Raw genomic sequence first — 20,722 nt, 5'->3', positions numbered from 1 at the left:
GGTGACGTAACGTGCAGAACCGACTCGATCAACACAATCCTCTATTCGGGGAAGAGGAAAAGAGTCAGGCTTGGTGATACTATTCACTTTGCGGTAGTCAGTACAAAAGCGATGGGTTAAGTTAGACTTTGGAACGAGCAAGCATGGGGAACTCCAGGGGCTCTGGCTAGGCTTAGCAAAACCTTGTTGCAGTAGGTATTCAACTTCTGACTTCATTATCTCACGTTTATGAGGGTTTACACGGTAGGGGTGTTGTTTTATAGGAGCAGAGCTACCTACATCAATATCATGCATGAGGACGGTAGTCTGGCTGGGGATATCGGAGAACAGGGTAGGGTATCTACTCATTAACTCAATGATATCTGTTCGCTGGTCATTTGGCAAATGAGCAAGATATGCATCCAAGTCATTCAGGACCGCTGAATTGTCTAGACGTGTACAGGACATTCGGTCTTCATGTACAATCAGGTTATCCTCCACAGGAGAATATGCTGCAGACAGCACAGTAGCGGCAACTACAGATGTAACAGTGTCAACACAAGCTTTGGAGGTTTCTTTTGTGACATAAGCCTTTAACATGTTCAGATGACACACTCTACTCTTTCTCCTACGATCTGGAGTCGAGATCACATAATCTGTGTCAGAAAGTCTCTTATCAATGGCATAAGGACCTGTAAACTTAGCATGCAGCGCTGAGCCTGGAACAGGAAGCAAAACTAAAACTAAATCACCAGGTTGGAAGATACGTTTTACACTGGTTTTGTCATAACGCAACTTCATCTTGTACTGTGCGGTCACCAAATGAGCCTTTGCCACCTCACAAGCTTTATGGAGACGTTCACGGAAAGCACTCACGTAGTCCAAAATGTTTCTAGACTCAGGATGTTTGGACAACAACTGCTCTCTCAGCAGTTTTAAGGGCCCCCGGACAGTGTGCCCGAACACCAGCTCTGCAGGACTAAAACCCAATGACTCCTGTACAGTTTCCCTGATTGCAAACGTTAATAATGGCAGACCTTCAGCCCAGTCTCTATTAGTACTTATACAATACGCACGTAGCATTGTTTTGAGGGTTTGGTGAAAGCGCTCTAGCGCCCCCTGTGACTCTGGATGGTATGCACTGGAGAGCTGATGATCAACTCCTAACTGTTGTAAAACTTGAGAGAACACCTTGGAAGTGAAGTTGGTACCACGATCTGTTTGGATAACTTTAGGCAGTCCAAATGTTGAACAGAACTTAACTATTTCCTTCACAATGGCCTGGGCTTTAAGAGTACGGAGTGGCACGGCTTCTGGGAACCGAGTTGCAGCACACATTAGGGTTAAAACATATTGGTGTCCCGATTTGGATTTTGGAAGTGGCCCAACGCAATCCAAAATCAAACGCTCAAAGGGCTCTCCCACCACTGGAATTGGATGTAGTGGAGCAGATGGAATGGTCTGATTCGGCTTACCCGCCATTTGGCAAACATGGCAGCACTTGCAGAATCTGGACACACTAGATTTCAATCCAGGCCAGAAGAAATACCTGGAAATGCGTTTATAGGTTTTATTAACCCCAAGGTGGCCAGAAAGGGGATGCTCATGGGCTAGCTGCAATACTTGAGGACGATAATCAGAGGGTAAGACTATTTGATAGACAGCTAAAGCATCATCAACTTCCCGTGGCCTCCAACGACGCATTAAAACACCATTTTCCCAGAAGAAAGCTATTCTAGTACTGCACGAATCAGCCAACGGAACAGCTGCCTCAACACAGGGTTCTAGAGATGGGTCAGATTTTTGGGCAGCAATTAGATGATCTTTGTCAAATTTCAGATCTACTGCTTCTGAGTTAGAGTTTTCAGGATCAGTAGAGGAGGCTGGAGGTTTAATATATAGGGTACATTCAAGAGAATCTTTTGCTGGACTCAGGAACGAGTCAGCAAGGTTCACGGTCTCTTCCCACTTTTGAGCCTGTGCACGAGTTACAGCACAAGAAGGGAAAACCGAAGGGAAATGAGCAGCAATATCATGCTCAATGCTCGGCTTATCTACAACAACCGGGGATGGAAAAACCTTACCACCCGCCAAGTCATTCCCCAAAATAAGGCTCACACCATCCACAGGCAGCTCAGTTCGCACACCAAGAGGAACTGTACCTGTAACCAAATCAGACTTTAGATAAACCCTATGCAATGGCACCCTAACACATCCCAATTCAATTCCCCGGACCAACACATCCATACCGGAGTACGTTTCTGGTGAGAATGGCAATGCATCAGCTAGAATGAATGACTGGGTTGAACCAGTGTCCCTTAGAATGGAGATAGGCTTACCCAGAGAGTCAGCACAAAATGAAACAGAACCATTAAGGAGAAAGGGTTCGTACCCAGTACTCTTAACTGGCATGGAACAGCTTTCAGGAGTTGAAACAGTCTGAGCAAACGTCACACTTTTAGATTTCCCAGCAGCATACTTCTGCTTCCACGCTTTACAATCAGAAATCAGGTGCCCTGAATCCAAACAATAGAAACATACACGTTTACTACCGAAGCGCCTTACATCAGCCTTACGACCCTTGTCTGCCCCTTCCCTTTGAACATTTGAAGTTTCCTTCCCCGATTGCTCAAAGTTCAAATACTGATGTTTGGACTGCCGTGAAACTGGGAACACTGTCTTATGGGTAAGCACAAATTCATCTGCAACCACAGCTGCCTCAGAGAGTGTGCCCACTTTTTGTTCATTTAAATGAACAACTAGAGCTTCAGGAGCACAATACTTTAATTCTTCCAATAGAATAAGTTCCTGCAACTGTTCAAAACTCGTCACCTTACTGGCGAGGCACCACTTTTCAAAAAGTGTTTTTTTCTCCCGCACAAACTCTACATATGTTTGTTTGGCTGATTTCAATAAGTTCCGGAAGCGCTGCCGGTAGGCTTCAGGAACCAACTCATATGCTCTTAATACTGCTGCTTTGACCATCTCATAATCAAGAGACTGTTCAATCGGAAGTGAAGAACAGACCTCCTGTGCCTTACCTACAAAATTACATTGCAGGAGGAGACCCCACATCTCCTTCGGCCACCCTAACTTTATGGCAATGCGTTCAAAAGTGATGAAGTAGGAGTCTACTTCAGCTTCTCTAAAAGGTGGTATGAGTTTTATATACTTTGCAACATCAAAGTTTGACTGGGTATCACACACTGAATCATAGTTAACGGTACTAGATTGTAACTGGGCAACACCAAATGCTGGGGAAGAGGGAGCTCTCGCACGTGGAAGGGGAACAGGCTGAACAGACTTCCTCCGCAAATTCTCAGCTTCAATCTCAAGTGTTTTAAGCCTAATATCCCGATCTGCCTCGACTTCGACAGTACGGAGTTGCACTACTTTAATGTCATGTTCTTGTTTTTTTAATTCCAAGTCAAGCTCTTTTAACTTAACCTCGATCATCGGATCTAGTCGGTATTCACTGGCGAGATATGGACTAGAAGCAGATGCCTCTCCTGCTGCTACATCCTCCCTTGACACATCAGGCGGTGAATCATCAGGCAAAATACCTCTAGTCACTAACTCCTCATACAGCACATCCTTAACCACCTGCTTAGTAGCACCTCCAGGCACAGTAACATTAAAGAAATCAGCAATCAATAACAAATCCTTTTTTTTGCATCGTTACAGTGTTATTAATCTCAGTGTTCACTGGGCAAATAACAATTCTGTAATTTGAATTGTGTTAAGCATTTACAGTTTTTTTTTCAACTGCTTGCTTACAAAATCTTTGCTTGTCACATAGTTTCTGGAAGCTGAAACTCAAACAGCAGAAGCACTCTCCAAATCTGCAAAACCATACACAAATTTTCTGCCTTTGACTCAATTTGTTTCAATTTAATAAAACACTTTTTGCAAAACACAGAATTAATATTGTGGCAAAGGTGTTTGCCAATGTTTGCTATATAGATGTTTATGTGATGCAATTCTTGGATTTTGTGTAAAGTTTTGAAAATGTTGTTAAGCAGTTGGAAAAAAACATGTAAGAAAAACTGTAATAACTAGATTTAAATTTATGGTCAAATTTATACTGGCTTGTCTTAAAGTCTCGTTTAAAAAACTTAAATTTTTAGGTCAGTTAGACGTCTAGATGTTTGCTAAAGTGTTGCTAAATGGTTATTAGCTAGGATATTTTGGGAGGTTGCTAGACTCTTACTATGCAGTTTCTGAAGTGTTGCTAGAGTATATGTTTAACAGAGTTTGTTCTGTGTGATTGCAGACATTAATAGAAAATCTAACTTTATTTTCAAAACTGATCCATGTCAGTGCTTTGATATAACTGTATATCTTTCTAATGTTAGTAATTTCTAAAGTTTTTGTTGCTCTTAAACTTGCACTAAACGTGATTATACCATCTAAGTAGCCTTTAATAGAACCGCATGCCTTCTTTAGTGATACAAGCTCAGGCACATTTATAACCTGTTGAAGTTTTTTATATTGTGTATTGACTTGGTGCCACGATGGATATTGAAATGTTGTTTTTTATTTTTTATTTTGTTGTCGTTATTATTTATAAGTGGTCTTTGTCTGCTTTAAGTAAATTAACAAGTTAACAATTGCAAGATATGAAACATATACTGAACAAAATTACACACTCAACATGTTTTGAAACCTGCACACAAAAGGCCTATTTCTCTCAAATATTTTTCACTAATCTGTCTAAGTCTGTGTTAGTGAGCACTTCTCCTTTGCCCGAGATATCCATCCATCCACTTCACAGGTGTGGCATATCAAGATGCTGATTAGACAGCATGATTATTGCACAGGTGTGCCTTAAAAAATAATAAAAAATAGTTTTATCATAACTCCGGCAGGGCTGCCCTTTGTCACCGGTTCTGTTCATAATTTTTATGGACAGAATTTCTAGGCGCAGCCAAGGGCCGGAGAGTGTCCGGTTTGGGGACCATACGATTTCGTCGCTGCTTTTTGCGGATGATGTTGTCGTGTTGGCATCCTCAGACCAGGACCTTCAGTGTGCATTGGGACGGTTTGCAGCCGAGTGTGAATCGGCTGGAATGAGAATCAGCACCTCCAAGTCCGAGGCCATGGTTCTCAGTCGTGAAAGGGTGGATTGCCCACTTCAGGTTGGTGGAGAGTTCCTGCCTCAAGTGGAGGAGTTCAGGTATCTTGGAGTCTTGTTCACGAGTGAGGGAAGGATGGAACGTGAGATTGACAGACGGATCGGTGCAGCTTCTGCAGTAATGCGGTCGCTGTACCGGTCTGTCGTGGTGAAGAAGGAGCTGAGCTGTAAGGCAAAGCTCTCGATTTACTGGTCAATCTACGTTCCTACTCTCACCTATGGTCATGAGCTGTGGGTCATGACCGAAAGGACAAGATCCCGGATACAGGCAGCCGAAATGAGCTTTCTCCGTCGGGTGGCTGGGCGCTCCCTTAGAGATAGGGTGAGAAGCTCGGTCACTCGGGAGGAGCTCAGAGTAGAGCCGTTGCTCCTCCACATCGAGAGGAGCCAGCTGAGGTGGCTCGGGCATCTATTTCGGATGCCTCCTGGACGCCTTCCCAGGGAGGTGTTCCAGGCATGTCTCACTGGCCTGGGAACGCCTCGGGGTCCCCCCGGAAGAGCTGGAAGAAGTGGCTAGGGAGAGGGAAGTCTGGGCGTCTCTGCTTAGACTGTTGCCCCCGTGACCCGGCCCCGGATAAGCGGAAGATGATGGATGGATGGATGGAGTTTTATCATACATACAGCACAATGCCACAGATGTTGCAAGTTTTGAAGGAGCGTGCAACTGGCATACTGACTGCAGGAATGTCCACCAGAGCTGTTGCCTGTGAATCAAATGTTAATTTCTCTACCATAAGCCACAAAGACATTTCAGAGAATTTGGCAGCACCTCAGAACCGCAGACCACATTTAACCACACCAGCCCAGAACCTCCACATCCAGCATCTTCACCTCCAAGATTGTCTGAGACCAGCCACCGGGACAGCTGCTCCAACAATCGCTTTGCTTAACCAAATAATTTCTGTACAAACTTTCTGAAACCATCTCAGAGAAGCTCATCTGCATGCTCGTCATCCTCATCAGGGTCTCGACCTGACTGCAGTTCATCATCGTATCCGACTTGAGTTAACAAATGCACACATTCAATGGCACTTTGGAGAGGTGTTCTCTTCACGGATAAATCCAGGTTTTCACTGTACAGGGCAGATGGCAGACAGCGTGTATGGCATTTTGTGGGTGAGCGCTTTGCTGATGTCAACGCACCCATTGAGCATGTTTGGGATGCTCTGGATTGGCGTATAGGACAATGTGTTACAGTTCCTGCCAATATCCAGCAACTTCACACAGCCGTGGAAGAGAAGTGGATCAACATTCCACAGGTCACAATCAACAACCTGATCAACTCTATGTGAAGGATATGTGTTCCACTGCGTGAGGCAAATGGTGGTGACACCAGATACTGACTGGTTTTTGCTCCACCACCACTCCATCACAATTCATGTCAACGGCATGTAATATTTAGCAAGAATTCACACGTTAAACATATTTAGCTGGCTTGATGGAGTAGGATCGCTTAAATCAGAAAGAAAGTGAAGCTATGATGATGGCAATGAACATGAGCGGAAAGTTAAAGTTCTCAAGGATGTTTGATTCTTCTAGATACTGAATATTTTCTACAACACTTATTCACACGCAATGTGTGTGTGTGTGTGTATTATATATATATGTTATGAACAGAACTGTGCTGTTTCAAACATATTGAAAGACTTTAGACACAGAGCGGTGTGGAGCGGGAAATTGTAAACCCGGAGTGGAGCTGGAGCGGAGTGATAATTACATGCTCAGAGCATGGAGCAGAAATTGTTGACGCTCCCCTCCACTCACATACTCTGTCACTAACACAGAGTTTGACAGACTTGTGAACAAAAGTGTTGCGTTTATAATTTTGTTCAGTGTATAATACATTATAACTATGGGAAATATAATCCATTGTGTGTTATAAATCATCATACTCTAAAAAAAAAGCACAAATAAGTTAATATTATAACAACTATAATAACTGTTATTATTAATCATGAGATGATACAACATATTATGTTTTTTTTTTCTTTTTATAATACATTTTGCATTTATTTTAATGCCTTAAGAATACCTTACGAATAATTTGAGTGACATTGTGTTGTTCATTTAATACTATTAAAGTTTAAATGATGCTTGGACCCCTGAAGGGATCTTTTGAGCTTTTATTTTTCTGGTTATTATATATTCCAGTAAAGCTCATTGTAATGCTCTGGATAACCTCTTTTGTTTGCAGGCTGTATTGTTTCAGATGTGGGTCAGACAATGGTAATAACAGCATACAGCGGTGGATCAGTTGTTCTGCCCTGCTCCTGTGCTGACCCTCAGACGACTGTCAGGACATTCACCTGGGACTATCAGCAGGGAAATATATGGTTTCAAGTATTTCAAGATGAGAAATACAGCGGCAGACGTGTGCTGTTTGATAAACTTTCTCCAAAAAATCTGTCTCTTCTCATTTCTGACCTCAGAAAGAATGACCAGGGCTACTATAGATGTATGACCGAACCAATGATCTACACACAGGTTAAATTAAATGTTAAAGGTAAGTGAAAATTTGGAGCAGGTGACACATAATATCTTAAAATGTCACTTCTACTGACCTGTGAGTTTCTCTTGTGCTTACTACAATGCAGGCCTTTTTTGGTTGAAACTATATTTACATATGAAATCTATATATGTTACACTGAAATCATTCTTGGATTTTTTTTTTTTTTACTTATATTTAAACTGAAATATAATATAAAGATAATTTGTATAATGTTTTCAGGGTGTGATTTGGTTGATAACATGAGGACAGTTGAAGTGATTGGATATTCAGGAGGGTCTGTGGTTCTGCCCTGTTCCTGCACTGAACTACTGGCTAAACCTGAACACATACAGTGGAAATATTACAAAGAAAATCAATATAAGGAAATTTACCCAAATGAAGAGATTGAGAATTACAAGAACAGAGTCAAACTGTTCGATCCAAACACTCCAGGAAATCTTTCTCTACAGATATCAGCACTGACCACAGAGGACCGAGGGTACTATCAGTGTTTTGTCTCGTCTCAGCAAACAGTCTTTGTCAGACTTTATGTACTTCATGATGAAGGTAGTTTTCTTCTCTTTATTTTTGTTGTCATCATTACTGTAAAGTTTGTTTCTGATACTCTTGATGATACAGCATGTTTGACTATTCCAGCGTTATATTATGACTTACACTTATTGGCTTCTGAACAGAGAAAACAAGTACAATCAGTGTATCAACACATCAGCTCTCTCACCAAACACAAGAACCTTCACCACCACGACAAACACAGCACACACCACAATGTAAGTCATAAACTTGGTTTGCTTTTCATCCTGAGACCCTATAGATTGCCTGTTGTGCATTTTAGAATTGTTCTTGCTATTTGGGATATGTAGGACCTAATAAGTATAATACCTAAAATTTGTTTTTGTACAGGAAGTAGTTTTCGCAGAAAAATATGTCCTCATGTGAGGACAGTGGGTCTATCATAATGTGAAATGATGCAAAGCAGTTTCATTCACTTTGCAAGCACAGATGCAAATTGCATGTCATGCATCGCACACAGGATTTTCCAGTGCAGCCTTGTGCTCTGCATTCATGCATTTCATTCATAAGTTATGTTATGTCCTCCGTATAGGACATCGGGACTTAATGTCTTTAAAAAAAAAGGAAAAGACATGAATGGAAATGCATAGGCAAAAACAATTTTTTTAAATCACGAATACATTTTTAATGTTCAAGATTTTTTATTTTATTTTTTTTAACCAAACTTTGTATAAAGATCATTCTCAACTATGGTATAACATAATGATTCAATATACTATTTTTCTTTCTGCAAAATGTGTGTTAAATTACAATTAATGGGTTTTCTCATTATATACAATGTATCTATAAATAAATCTAATTTGCATATTAATGTGTTTTTGGGGCAACATGTAATGAAAAAAGAAGTGTAATAATGGGAGTAATAATTGACAAGATTTTCATAATAATATATAATATTTCATAGAATATTGAAATATAATTTCTTTCTCTATTCATTTGTTATGTCTCCAAAAATGCGTAATAAGCATGCGTTTAGTCCCGGTGTCCTCATCTGAGGACATGTATGAAATCAATGTCCTGTTTAGTAACAGAAAGTCATATTTTGATTTGAAACCCCATAACATATTTTTGAGATGTTGATTTATGACACAGAATTTAAAAATTAGACAGATTTAAATGATAACTACAATATATTATAGAAATATTATCATATTTCTATAAGAGTGTCACTAAATTAATTTCAGACATTTTGATGACCAAGGAGAGGGAGTGGTCATGTGAAACATCCAATCATTTGGTATCTCTGAAAAGCCCTGAATGTGCTCTGTACAGGACATCCAGATCTAAAACTGTGGCATGAACAGACTCAGAGAAATTCACTAAAATATAATGTCCTCATATGAGGCCACAGGGTCTCAAGAGGTTATTTAGTGAGTTTTACTATGTTTTTCCCTATGAACATGATATGACAATTACCCTGTGTGTTTCTCCACAGATGTTTTCATTTTAGTGGCTGTGTTTTCTGTAATACTGTTACTGGCATTTCTGGCATTATCTTCTAGATGTGGAGAGGTACACAAACTCACTTTCTTATATTGTAAAAGACAATGTCATCCTAGCAAAATTTTAATTTTAGCATTAATTGTAGTTTTAAAAACCCTTGTTTGTTCCTTCTTTCTGATTCAGTAAACAAAAACTAAAATATTTGTGTAAATGAATGTTGGAGATATTACAAGCATTTTTTTATATGATGACATAGATGTTAAATAAGTTGTTATAGAGCTCTGGATAAGCTGGTTTTATTTTAGCTTAAATATAACCGGCTGAGATATTGTTTGATACAGTATATGGTTACATACAATGTGCAGTTGAGGTGTAAGCACAATCTCTTTGCTCTTTCTCCAGGAGGAAGTGCCATGCTCTGATGTAGTTTATGTTGAAACCATCTACACCAGCTCATGCACAGAATGACCCAGTAGAGATCCCCGGGCATGTCAGTACCCTCGCTAAAAATCATGAAAACAGGATTTGTTCATTTTAAACCTCAGAATTCATATACACATTGTTTAGACTGGAGCTTATTATCATTGCATTTTGAGAATATACTTGTAAAAAAAAGCCGCCTGATTCAAAGTGGTAACCACTGAATCATGAAAAATAATTATTGTCTATACAGTAACTTTATGCAGAATATATTGAATCTGTAATTTAGCTTTTTTGAGTGACTTATTTAAACAGCCATGTCTTTTATGTTACATGACTGATAATTGTTTGAAGCAAAAGTATTATGCTAAAAGTCTTATAATGTCCTGCTTTCTGGCAAAAAAAAAAAAGCAAAAAGTCATAATCATTGTCATGTAAATAAAAAAAAAAGATATAAATACCTGCTGTTAAATGGACTATTGGGTGAGAATTGAAATGAGTGTCAACAAGAATAGAGGGACATGGATGTTTTTCTGTCTCTGTCACTATTGTGTGTGTTTTCATCAAACCATTGAGCCAGTTTTGTAGTACATACAGTAAGTACTTCAGCTTAATAAAAATCAAATTGTTTTGACTAGTGGCTACAAATGGAAACTTTAAATCATGATTATAGTTACATTTTCAAATTTATGAATCTTCTCCTGTTCCTACATCTTTTTGTTCATAAAAATATTCAAAATGTGCATGGATTTTATATTTACTCAAAACTTAAATATTTGAGTATAATTAATGTAGTAAGATTTTCCGGTGTGTAATATAAAAGGAATATAACGAGTGTGCGACAATGAATTAAGATTAGTTTGTTTAATGGGAACGAGTAACAGCCAGACAGAATTAATTAGCTTTAATAAACTGAGTTATAGGGTTGGTGGTGAAACTTCATTGTGTGGTCATGTGAGGGACTGATATAAATAGATTTATCCGTTCTAAGGAAGCATTTGTGTGTGTGTGAAGGTGGCTATGGTTTCATGTGTAAATGACACTGTGCTGATGAAGTATATCTAAAGATGAAGAACTACTGAATGTGCTCCTGTTTTCTGGTGTTTAGCTTCTTTCATGACTTTTTACACAAATATAACTAAATATAATATGTAACGTTTAACTAGTTAAAGGATCATTTAAGTTTATTAATCTCTGCTGTATCTCCAGCTGTCTTCTACCATTAAAATGTCAAATAATAATAATAAACTAACAAAAACTATATTTGTGACTATGATTTGGCAGCAGAAAGGGTTTTGTGGCCAGAGACTATCAATCATAGACAGCACTGTTATGACAGAACATCTCGAGGCTGACTTTACCACATTTGTGGGTTTAATGGGGTGATGATGATTAGTGTTCAAACAGAAAAGGGAAGGACAGGACAAAAAAGAGGCATGGCGCATTCTTACAATAAAATACAGGGTTTAAATGTTAACTTGATTCAACTCACATGATTTATTTTTGTTCATTGTTTGCGGAGTTGATTTTTTCATTATTATTATCAGAAAACTGAACTACATCATAGTCGATTTAGTTCCGTTTCTAGAATATTGTGTCATTTGAACTTAAGCAACAGAAATGTTGACTAAGTGCTAATGCAGTTCCTGTGTATCATCTTAATGTGTCTAAATCAATAAAATTGGATGTTTTGATTTACTCATTTCTTGCTTTATTCAAAGAATATCTGATGCCAATTCACTAAGACAGTCCTGGAGTTGAATATATGAAACAGGCTTTAAAGAAGAATCACAGTTGAAGAGCAGAGTCAGTGAGTGAACTATACAAATATTGCTTAAACAGAAAAAATACAGAGATGGACCATGCAAAGAAATGAAAAGGGAAGTTGGAGTTTCTGAAAAGTAAGTGCTTACAGGAACCAAAGTATTAAGACCGTGTCTACTGCCACAATAAAATAGAGTTGTGTCATTAGTAAATGAGAACCATGAAGGACCACTTATATCTTGTCATTTTTATGTTTCATTTCAGTACAGGTGAGTTCAGATTGTTATTTCTTGATTTATTTTTGGAAGGAATCAACGTGAGATAGGAAGACTGTGTCTGTAATTCTTGAAAACAACAATTTAAAAATAAAAAACACCTAAAATTTAAACTGTTAAAACAATTTAAAAAGAAATTAAGCATTGAACCTTTATGATGGTAAAAGAAAATGTAAAATTTTAATTTGTATTTTTTTTCCTAAGAACAATCTTTTCGTGCCTGCAGTTCTTTGAATTGATTTTTCAATTTCAAAATGTTTCAACCGAAATGCTCTTTGGGGAAATGACAAAAAATGAAATGTAAATCTTGGTTATTTTAGAATAAATCAGGAAGACAGCTTTCTCTTTTGTAAAGTAGTGCATACAGACTGTATTTATACATTCTATTATACATTTAATTAAAGCTCTTTGTAATGCTCTGGATAACCTCTTTTGTTTGCAGGCTGTATTGTAGATGTGAAGCAGAAAATGGTAATAACAGCATACAGCGGTGGATCAGTTGTTCTGCCCTGCTCCTGTGCTGACCCTCAGACGACTGTCAGGAACTTCACCTGGGACTATCAGCAGGGAAATCAATGGTTTCAAGTATTTCAAGATGAGAAATACAGAGGCAGACGTGTGCTGTTTGATAAACTTTCTCCAACAAATCTGTCTCTTCTCATTTCTGACCTCAGAAAGAATGACCAGGGCTACTATAAATGTATGACCGAACCAAATACTTTTACATTTGTTAACTTAAATGTTAAAGGTAAGTGAAAATTTGGAGCAGGTGACACATAATATCTCAAAATTTCAATTCCACTGACCTTTGAGTTTGTCTTGTGCTTACTACAATGCAGGCCTTTTTTGGTTGCAACTATATTTACATATGAAATCTACAGTATATATGTTACACTGAATATATACTATATATTTTTACTTTAATTTAAACTGAAATATAATATAATATTAATATAATTTGTGCATTTTCAGGGTGTGATTTGGTTGATAAGAGCAGGACAGTAACAGTTGAAGTGACTGGATATTCAGGAGCGTCTGTGGTTCTGCCCTGTTCCTGCACTGAACTACTGGCTAAACCTGAACACTTACAGTGGAAATATTACAAAGAAAATCAATATAAGGAAATTTACCCAAATGAAGAGATTGAGAATTACAAGAATAGAGTCAAACTGTTCGATCCAAACACTCCAGGAAATCTTTCTCTACAGATATCAGCACTGACCACAGAGGACCGAGGGGACTATCAGTGTTTTGTCTCGTCTCAGCAAACAGTCTTTGTCAGACTTTATGTACTTCATCCTGAAGGTAGAGTTCTTCTGTTTATTTCTGTTGTCAGAGAACCATTGCTATTCTTTTTTTTTTTTTTTTTTTTACGAAGAATCGAAAATATTTAGAAGAATGATATGGACTTGTAGATGACATGCTTTTTTGTGTTATATTATCACTTACACTTATTGGATTCTGAACAGAAAAAACAACACATCAACCTTCACCACAAACACAAGACTCCACTACTTCACAACTTAAAGTAATTCCACGAGGCCACACACCTCAATGTAAGTCAGGCTTTGGTTAAAATAATCTTCTCTCATTTACTCTCAAGTGTTTTTTATTATTATTAATATGCAATATTAATAAACATATTTGTACTAGGCTACATAAAAAAAACTCATATGTAAAGCCATTTCTGTTTCTCCAGTTGTTTTCATTCTCCTGGGAGTGTTTTTCTCAGTGCTTTTGCTGGCATTACTGGCGTTTATGTGCTGGAGATATAGAGGTACAGAACGTGAAATAATATAATCACACTTTTGCTAACTATATACAAACTAAATGTATATGTTGTGATGTTGTATTTTGTAGGAAGCAGAAATGCTAAAAAGGTGACCACTGATGGGGAAGAGCTAAAGAGAGAACAAGACATTCAGGTGAAAACAAACTTTCTGTTACTGTTGATTACGTAACACTGATGTCATGCTGTGTGTGCAGTCAGCCCATTTTTCCTTTCTCTCTCTCTCCAGGATGACGTGATGTATTCATCTGTAGTTCATGTTAAAAGAGCATCTACACCAGCTCACACACACAGTGAGCCAGCAGAGCTCACAGAGTACGCTAGCATCAGTGTCAAACGCTAGAACAACAGTGAGCAGTGTAGTGACTGACACAGCTATATCCTTTTGTTATGAGCTTTCTGTAACATCAACATTCATGAAAAGAAATTGGTTCATTGTTAGGAGGACTTTTAAGTGACTTTAAATCACATAAAGAATGATTGTAAAGCTGGACCACACTGAGGAAGTTGTGTTGCCTGTCATTATTTTCAGAAATGCATGCACTGACAGAAAAAAAAAGTGCCATGAGTCATGTGCAAGCACTTTTGTCTGAAATTATCACAAAGCGACAAACATTGTGTTTTGAATTTGGTGGTTCACATATTTAAGTTTTAAAATCACAACATTATTGTTTTCATGGTGAGCCATTCATCCAAGTTTTTTTTTTGTTTGTTTGTTCATAAAATGTAATGAAAACTTATTTTGTCCACATAAACTCCATTTCTCACAATAGTCTGCAAACTCTCGTTTAGGTTTGCATCCATCCAAACAACTGATGTTTTAATTTGCAATTATTTTTGTTTTTGGCAATCCATTTCACTCACGTGTATGTCACAACATGAAAAAAGAGACCTGTCGCAACATCTGTTAAATCGTGACTTTTTGAGTAAACTGCATTGACAAATAACGGACTTAAAAAATAGACAGACTGAACAAATACTAATGAGGAATTTGATGGTGTAACTTTATTGCATTAGCAAGTGCATGACTGATGAAAATGTATTTATGAATTCTAAGGAAGCATGTCAGTCCATGTCTGTGTGAGGGCAGCTGTTGAAAATGACTTTCTTTTCAAATGTAAGAAACTGCAAAGATGAGCAATAATGATAAGTGGATTCAGAAGAGATAGAGTACTCAAGTCTGAAGTGATGATACTGCCATTTTTATCTGCATATCCTGTAGCTTCTGTCCGTCACATAACACAATGCTGGAAGCAATACTCAACTCACACCAGTATTCAAAAACATGTTTTATAAAAGTTATTTCTTTATTTTATACCTCTCACATCTAACACACACTTTAATGAGTTTAAATTTAAATGTTAAGGGATCAAATTTTGTTCTGCTGTGACTAATATGCCATTTTCTGAATTGCTCAATCTTGCATGAGTAAAATCTTGACTGAGATGAGTATCTGAAATAAAATCTTTTTTATAGCATCAACTCTGAACACGCTTGATTCAAGAAGTGAAATGCTCCTTATGTGGGCGGATAAATCTAGTGTCAGCCCTGAAATGTAGCAACGACACATCATGTGGTTTATGACGGAAGATTAATCATAAAAACAGAGAACTAGGATCAAAATAAAACCTTTTAACAGGAGGTTTGGAAAATTTCACTAATATAACAAATGAAGGCCATCTTGTAAGTTGTAAAGGCATCAAGACAACAACAGAGGGAAACATTTTTTTTTCAAAATGAACCAATGTTTTAACTGGGCTTAAATCATATCAAAGGAATAAAAAATCTATTAAATACCATTTTTGTGCTTTCATAATAATAATAATATTTAATCTACTATATGAAGCATAGCAAACACCATTTTCAAGTATACAAAACATGAAATATCACATAAAATACTAAAGTACAGCAGACTTTTTTTTCTCTCGCTCATGTGAAATCAGGTAGTTTGTAATGTTATGGTATGATAGCTCAAACAAAGACACAGGGTGAGTGGTGTATCATGTACAGACCGGTACAACATTAGGAAACTAAACCAGAGAGGGAACAAACACATGTGCACAAAAGCATAGTGGCATTACCACTGTAAGATATCAGAGTCTCTGTGCTTTTAATAGAAGTGATTGTTTCTGTTCTGCTCAACAGTTTTTCTTCTACCAAAAATGTTACTGCAAAGGAATATTAATAATATCTGATTAAAATGTCTGAGTGTAATCTTTTAAAAATAACAATATGCTAACCTTCATTCCTTCGCTCAGTGTAGCTACAGCAAACCTTCACAAAAGCCATATCAGCGTTTACACACACAAACATCAGAACATGAGACTACAGGCCCGTATGACTCAAAGCTGAAGTAGATATGGATGGTCAACCTTTGTGAGTTCATTTGGCTCTTCATCTAGTATTGATTTTTCATTTTATTTCAAGGAAATGACTAACAGTGACATTATTCATGCTTTACAGGCATTTGACCAATCAGCTCACATAACAAACTGTCTCTAAAAAAAACCCCTCCATTCCTACCAAATTAAAATAAGTTAAATGTTTTTCAGATGAAGAAAATTCATATATCGTTCTTGTTATGACTCTTATCAGCTTTGTTTCGCTTGTATACAGTAAAGTGAGACAGTACAAGGCACACATTAAATGTCTTTGAAATGTCACAGATGCATAAATTAACTTCATCTACTGTGCTAGAAATAGGGTTCCTAGTGCGAATGGCTGAAACGTTGTTGCTTCTGTGTGTTTCAGAAAAAGTATTTAATCTAATGCTGAACCACTAGGCCCGGTCGAGTTGGTTTTGAGGTTTTTTATAAGACTGTGGTCAAATCCATGCAACCGATGACCCTCATAGTTTGCGCCAACAGTCATAAGCAGCCCAGTTCAACTGATCTCTGCCACTTATCAATCCAAACTATTAAGTTCAGTGTGATATTTTCAGTGAAGGAGAATTCAATATCCAAATATTATGTTCTTAGACACCATGTGCATTAGATACTGTCAACAAAGCTGCCAGGAAACATTCCAGTTCGGCCGTTCCTCTGTAGCGTTCCTTTAAACCAGCCGTCCTCTCGTTTTCTGTGCACAAACACAATGTCTCCCTCCTTGAGCTCCAGCTCTGCTTCGCTTTGGGGAGGGTAGGACACCACCACACGGTACCTGGAGGAAAGGTAAAATGTGATGTTTAGAAGTCAGGCAATGGTTTTTCTCAAGTATGAAGTCTGAATGTTGATTTGTGGGTGATAAGGACACTAAACACAATAACTTTAACGATCAAGATATAGTTTTAGAGTAGAGTCCACACCTCAACTATAATGATAACGGCACAGAAGAATGATATCACTTTCAGAACTTTAATGCATACGGAGTAAATGTCCAGAGATTATCATTATAGACACAACTTTTTTCAGACTTGATATAATTTATTGCCCAGGCCTAGTATTATTATAGTTATCATTCTTCGTGTTTTTATTAAACATGCTTTTATTGTACCTTTCACAAACAATTGGCCGGCCGTCATGCTGCATGGAGAGGAGGGAGGAGCATGGCTGTCGTGGAGGCGGGGCGATTGGGGCAGGGTTGTCCTGGGAGCAGCTTCTGTGTGACACTCCATCTGTGTTCGATGAAGAGGAGGATGCAGAGAGCTCAGGATCCATCGGACAGGTCCCAGCACGGCCGTTGTGTCCTGCTGCCACTGAGCTGGCTGGAGCCATTTCAGGTCCGACTGCCCCCTGGGGCATTTCCATGACAACAGACTGCTCCGCCTCCAGTGTAGGGGAGGATGGGGGTGATGGGCGGAGCTTCTTTTTATTAGACAGCAGTTTCAGTAGGCCTTTCTTTTCTCTCTGGAATGACATTTGATTCTGTATGAATTAAGAGGTTAAATGTCTTAAATTTCACAGTCTTTTCCACAAAACATGCGATTATCAGCAAAAGATCTTTGAAGATCAATGAAAATGTCATCAACGGAAATCAAATGACATATTTGAAATGTTTCCATCTAAAGTCTGTAACACACTACACAAATTTTGAAATCTGAACGGATTTTAAAACTCCAGGCACCGTACACAAATCTCCCAGAACCTTAAGCCAAAGTGAATAACATTCAGGGCTGCCTCCTCTGGGTTTGCAGAACAGTCTGAATCATAGACAAAAATGATGATTTCAGCTCTATATAACCATCCAGCTCAGCAAATGAGGTGAAACTCAGAGAATTATTCCAATTGCCAAATGCCTTACCACAGCACATTATAATAATACTGATGGGAGGGGGGAAAAAGCTGTAGAGGGATCCAGGAGGCCATGAGACCTCATTTGTAAACGCTTTATTGCAACACCTTCAGTTCTTTAGTTCTCACCTTGCAGTCTTTATCCAGTCTACATGCAACACCATGATTCGAGGCTGAACCGAGAGATTTTGCACTGCCAGGGTTCACAGGAAGTGCTACCACAGGGACAGCTCTCATAACATCACTGTCCAAAGAAGCAGCACTAACATTAGGAGGGGTCAAGGAGGCGGCCGCACAGCCCATAGCCACGCCGACCCTGACTGAGGAGGATCCCGGGCTGGAGCCGAGGACAGGTGACGCCTGAAGAACCACAGCGGTGCTAGGAAGGTAGGACACAGGATTGTGGGATTGGATGGGCGTCACTGCTGCCGTAGGCCGGTCCTGACTGTGACACACAGCTGGTGGGGATAAAAGGTGGCATAAAAGAAAGATGATTTAGTTGATGACAAATTTGAATGCCCATGATAAAGATGTTTTTAAACATAGTTAAAAAGAAAAATAAGCCGCGTTTTTAGAAATATACTGTATGTGTATTCATGCTCTCTCTCTCTCTCTCTCTCTCTCTCTCTCTCTATATATATATATATATATATACATACATACAAATTCCTAGAAAATATTAATTTAGTAACAATTTAGAGCATGTTTATTATTGTTTGCCAAGAGATATTACAAAAAAATTATATATATACACATATATAACATTAATTATATCATGTGTTTTTTTAGTAATATTCTGAGTGCTGTTTGTTATTAAGTGTGTGTGTAATTCTACCTGTCCTGACTGCACTGCGTGCCTGGTTAACGGTCATCTGTGACGTCACATGCATGAGCACTTTGGGGTGCTGTCCAGTGGGTATATGTGCAGCTGATACTACAGCAGCAGGAAGTGGACAAGACGGGGTGGGATTTGGGCAGACTGGAAGGGATTTGCTGGGGTCGACACTCCCCAGGGTGGCTCCAAGAGAAGCAGAGGAGGGGCTGATTATGGTGACACCACGTCCAGCCTGGGAGCAAAGGGTCAGGGGAACTTTTGGCTGACTGCTGCCAGAAACAGTCCTGCAATAAACCAAAGAAGTGTGAGCTTTAAAACTCTCTAAACTGACACTGCTATTCTTGAATCTTTTGACATTGCAACAAATATTACAGCAAATCAACAGAAACATCTGTACATATAACATCCAAAAGAACATTTTAAGTGAATGACTGTAAATGCCTGATCATACTGTATATTTTCAGGTAATGTGTTTTCACGCAACAAATGACTGATTTTATGTATGTAATTCTCATTCCTGCCACAAGAGAGTGCTGAGTTAAAAGGAATGTACCAAGTGGAAAATAAACTTTATTGACAGCATTGTGGACAAATGTCTATTAGCAGAAAAATAATTAAATGTAAAAACATTCACACACACACACACACACACGTATATATACATATATATACATATACATATATAAAAAAATTTTTTTGACTAATCTCACATTTAACATTTGTTTTTTTCCGTTGGTAAATCAACATTATGATTGACGAGTTCTGTCAATAAAGGGTAACTTTTATTGAACCTGAAACATTCCTTTAGCAGTTCCATGTGTGAACGTGACCAGCTCAGATTTATCTGTAAGTGGAGACTTTATGTGTGCATGTGGCTGTAGGATATACTTCACTGGAAACACAGAGGACAATCTAATCTTCCATAGCTTACAGGGTGTATGAGTGATAACATGTACGTGTGTGTGCATGTCATACCTGTTGACAGGACTCATGTAGTTACCAGGGAACACTCCAATCTTTCCGGTGTGCATGGATGTTCCTTTAAACCAGCCGTCCTGACAGCGCTCCAGCACCAGAAACATCTCCCCCTTCCTCAATTCCAGCTCATCTTCCTTACGGGGCGTGTAGGGAAACATTGCCACATACCTGAGAGTGAATCAAGTTTCAAACATTAAAATAACACAACACCAACATAAAAAGCACAATTCTTTAAAGTACTATTAATTTAAAATGTTATTATTTATTGAACTATTCATTCATTCTTGTTTAATTTGTTAAAAATTACATTAAATACATTTTTAATTGAATAAATGAATGAATGTGCATATACTTTTTTTTTTTATTATGCATTTATCAATATTTAGTTGGCCATTATGCATCATAATAAATCTACTCTCAACACTTAACTGAAAAATCATTTTTAAGGACACACACACACAAAAAAAAAAAAAGCATACAGTCTTTAAAAGCTGCCTTGAAAATGGGAATGTCATGAATTACAGTCATAAACACTCCACCCAGAGCACTATGGGCGACTCCAACAGAAATCAGGTGTGTTTAGGGCTGTGTTTAGTTGATATGCAGACAAAAGGTGAAAGGTGAGAGGTCAGGGCTCAGCTTAAGTCCCCAGAGACAACCCTATTCCCCTTAGACATGACCTTTGACCCCTCACCTGTGTGCTCAGTCACACTCAGCTGGCATTGGGTAACAGCAGAGAGATGAGTTAGAGATGAAAGGATCCTCCCATACTCTTCTAACAGTATGTATCTCTCTAA

The 20,722-nt window shown here is 38.3% G+C and overlaps 3 protein-coding genes across 5 annotated transcripts in view; 2 read left to right on the top strand and 1 right to left on the bottom strand.

Annotated features, from left to right (window-relative positions):
* Window positions 1-7,336: 7,336 nt before the first annotated feature.
* Window positions 7,337-10,328, top strand: LOC127938218 (polymeric immunoglobulin receptor-like). The gene is made up of 5 exons (XM_052534684.1): window positions 7,337-7,616; window positions 7,842-8,168; window positions 8,297-8,389; window positions 9,628-9,704; window positions 10,038-10,328. Exons 1-5 carry the CDS (start codon window positions 7,337-7,339, stop codon window positions 10,101-10,103), a joined length of 843 nt encoding a protein of 280 aa, XP_052390644.1. The 3' UTR covers window positions 10,104-10,328.
* Window positions 10,329-11,708: 1,380 nt separating this feature from the next.
* LOC127938926 (polymeric immunoglobulin receptor-like) lies at window positions 11,709-15,604 on the top strand. 2 transcript variants are annotated; one of them, XM_052535851.1, is made up of 7 exons: window positions 11,709-11,956; window positions 12,537-12,842; window positions 13,067-13,399; window positions 13,564-13,650; window positions 13,794-13,871; window positions 13,955-14,019; window positions 14,113-15,604. In XM_052535851.1, the coding sequence occupies exons 2-7, from the start codon at window positions 12,563-12,565 to the stop codon at window positions 14,224-14,226; spliced, it is 957 nt and encodes a 318-aa protein (XP_052391811.1). In that variant the 5' UTR covers window positions 11,709-11,956; window positions 12,537-12,562; the 3' UTR covers window positions 14,227-15,604. The 2 variants fall into 2 exon arrangements, with proteins under 2 accessions (XP_052391811.1, XP_052391810.1); XM_052535850.1 differs by lacking the exon at window positions 11,709-11,956 and adding an exon at window positions 11,970-12,088.
* Window positions 15,170-20,722, bottom strand: part of LOC127938925 (E3 ubiquitin-protein ligase SH3RF1) — a 44,539-nt gene continuing 38,986 nt past the window's right edge. For both annotated transcript variants that reach the window (XM_052535848.1, XM_052535849.1), the window contains exons 8-12: window positions 19,923-20,093; window positions 18,948-19,231; window positions 18,242-18,570; window positions 17,376-17,728; window positions 15,170-17,042 (exon numbers count right to left, since the gene is read on the bottom strand). In XM_052535848.1, coding sequence (XP_052391808.1) covers window positions 16,874-17,042; window positions 17,376-17,728; window positions 18,242-18,570; window positions 18,948-19,231; window positions 19,923-20,093 — 1,306 coding nt within the window. In that variant the 3' untranslated portion in view covers window positions 15,170-16,873. The remainder of the gene's footprint in view (window positions 17,043-17,375; window positions 17,729-18,241; window positions 18,571-18,947; window positions 19,232-19,922; window positions 20,094-20,722) is intronic.

The sequence above is a fragment of the Carassius gibelio genome, chromosome A20 (assembly GCF_023724105.1).
Source record: "Carassius gibelio isolate Cgi1373 ecotype wild population from Czech Republic chromosome A20, carGib1.2-hapl.c, whole genome shotgun sequence".
Taxonomy (NCBI): domain Eukaryota; kingdom Metazoa; phylum Chordata; class Actinopteri; order Cypriniformes; family Cyprinidae; genus Carassius; species Carassius gibelio.
This window is presented reverse-complemented; position numbering and strand designations above follow the sequence as displayed.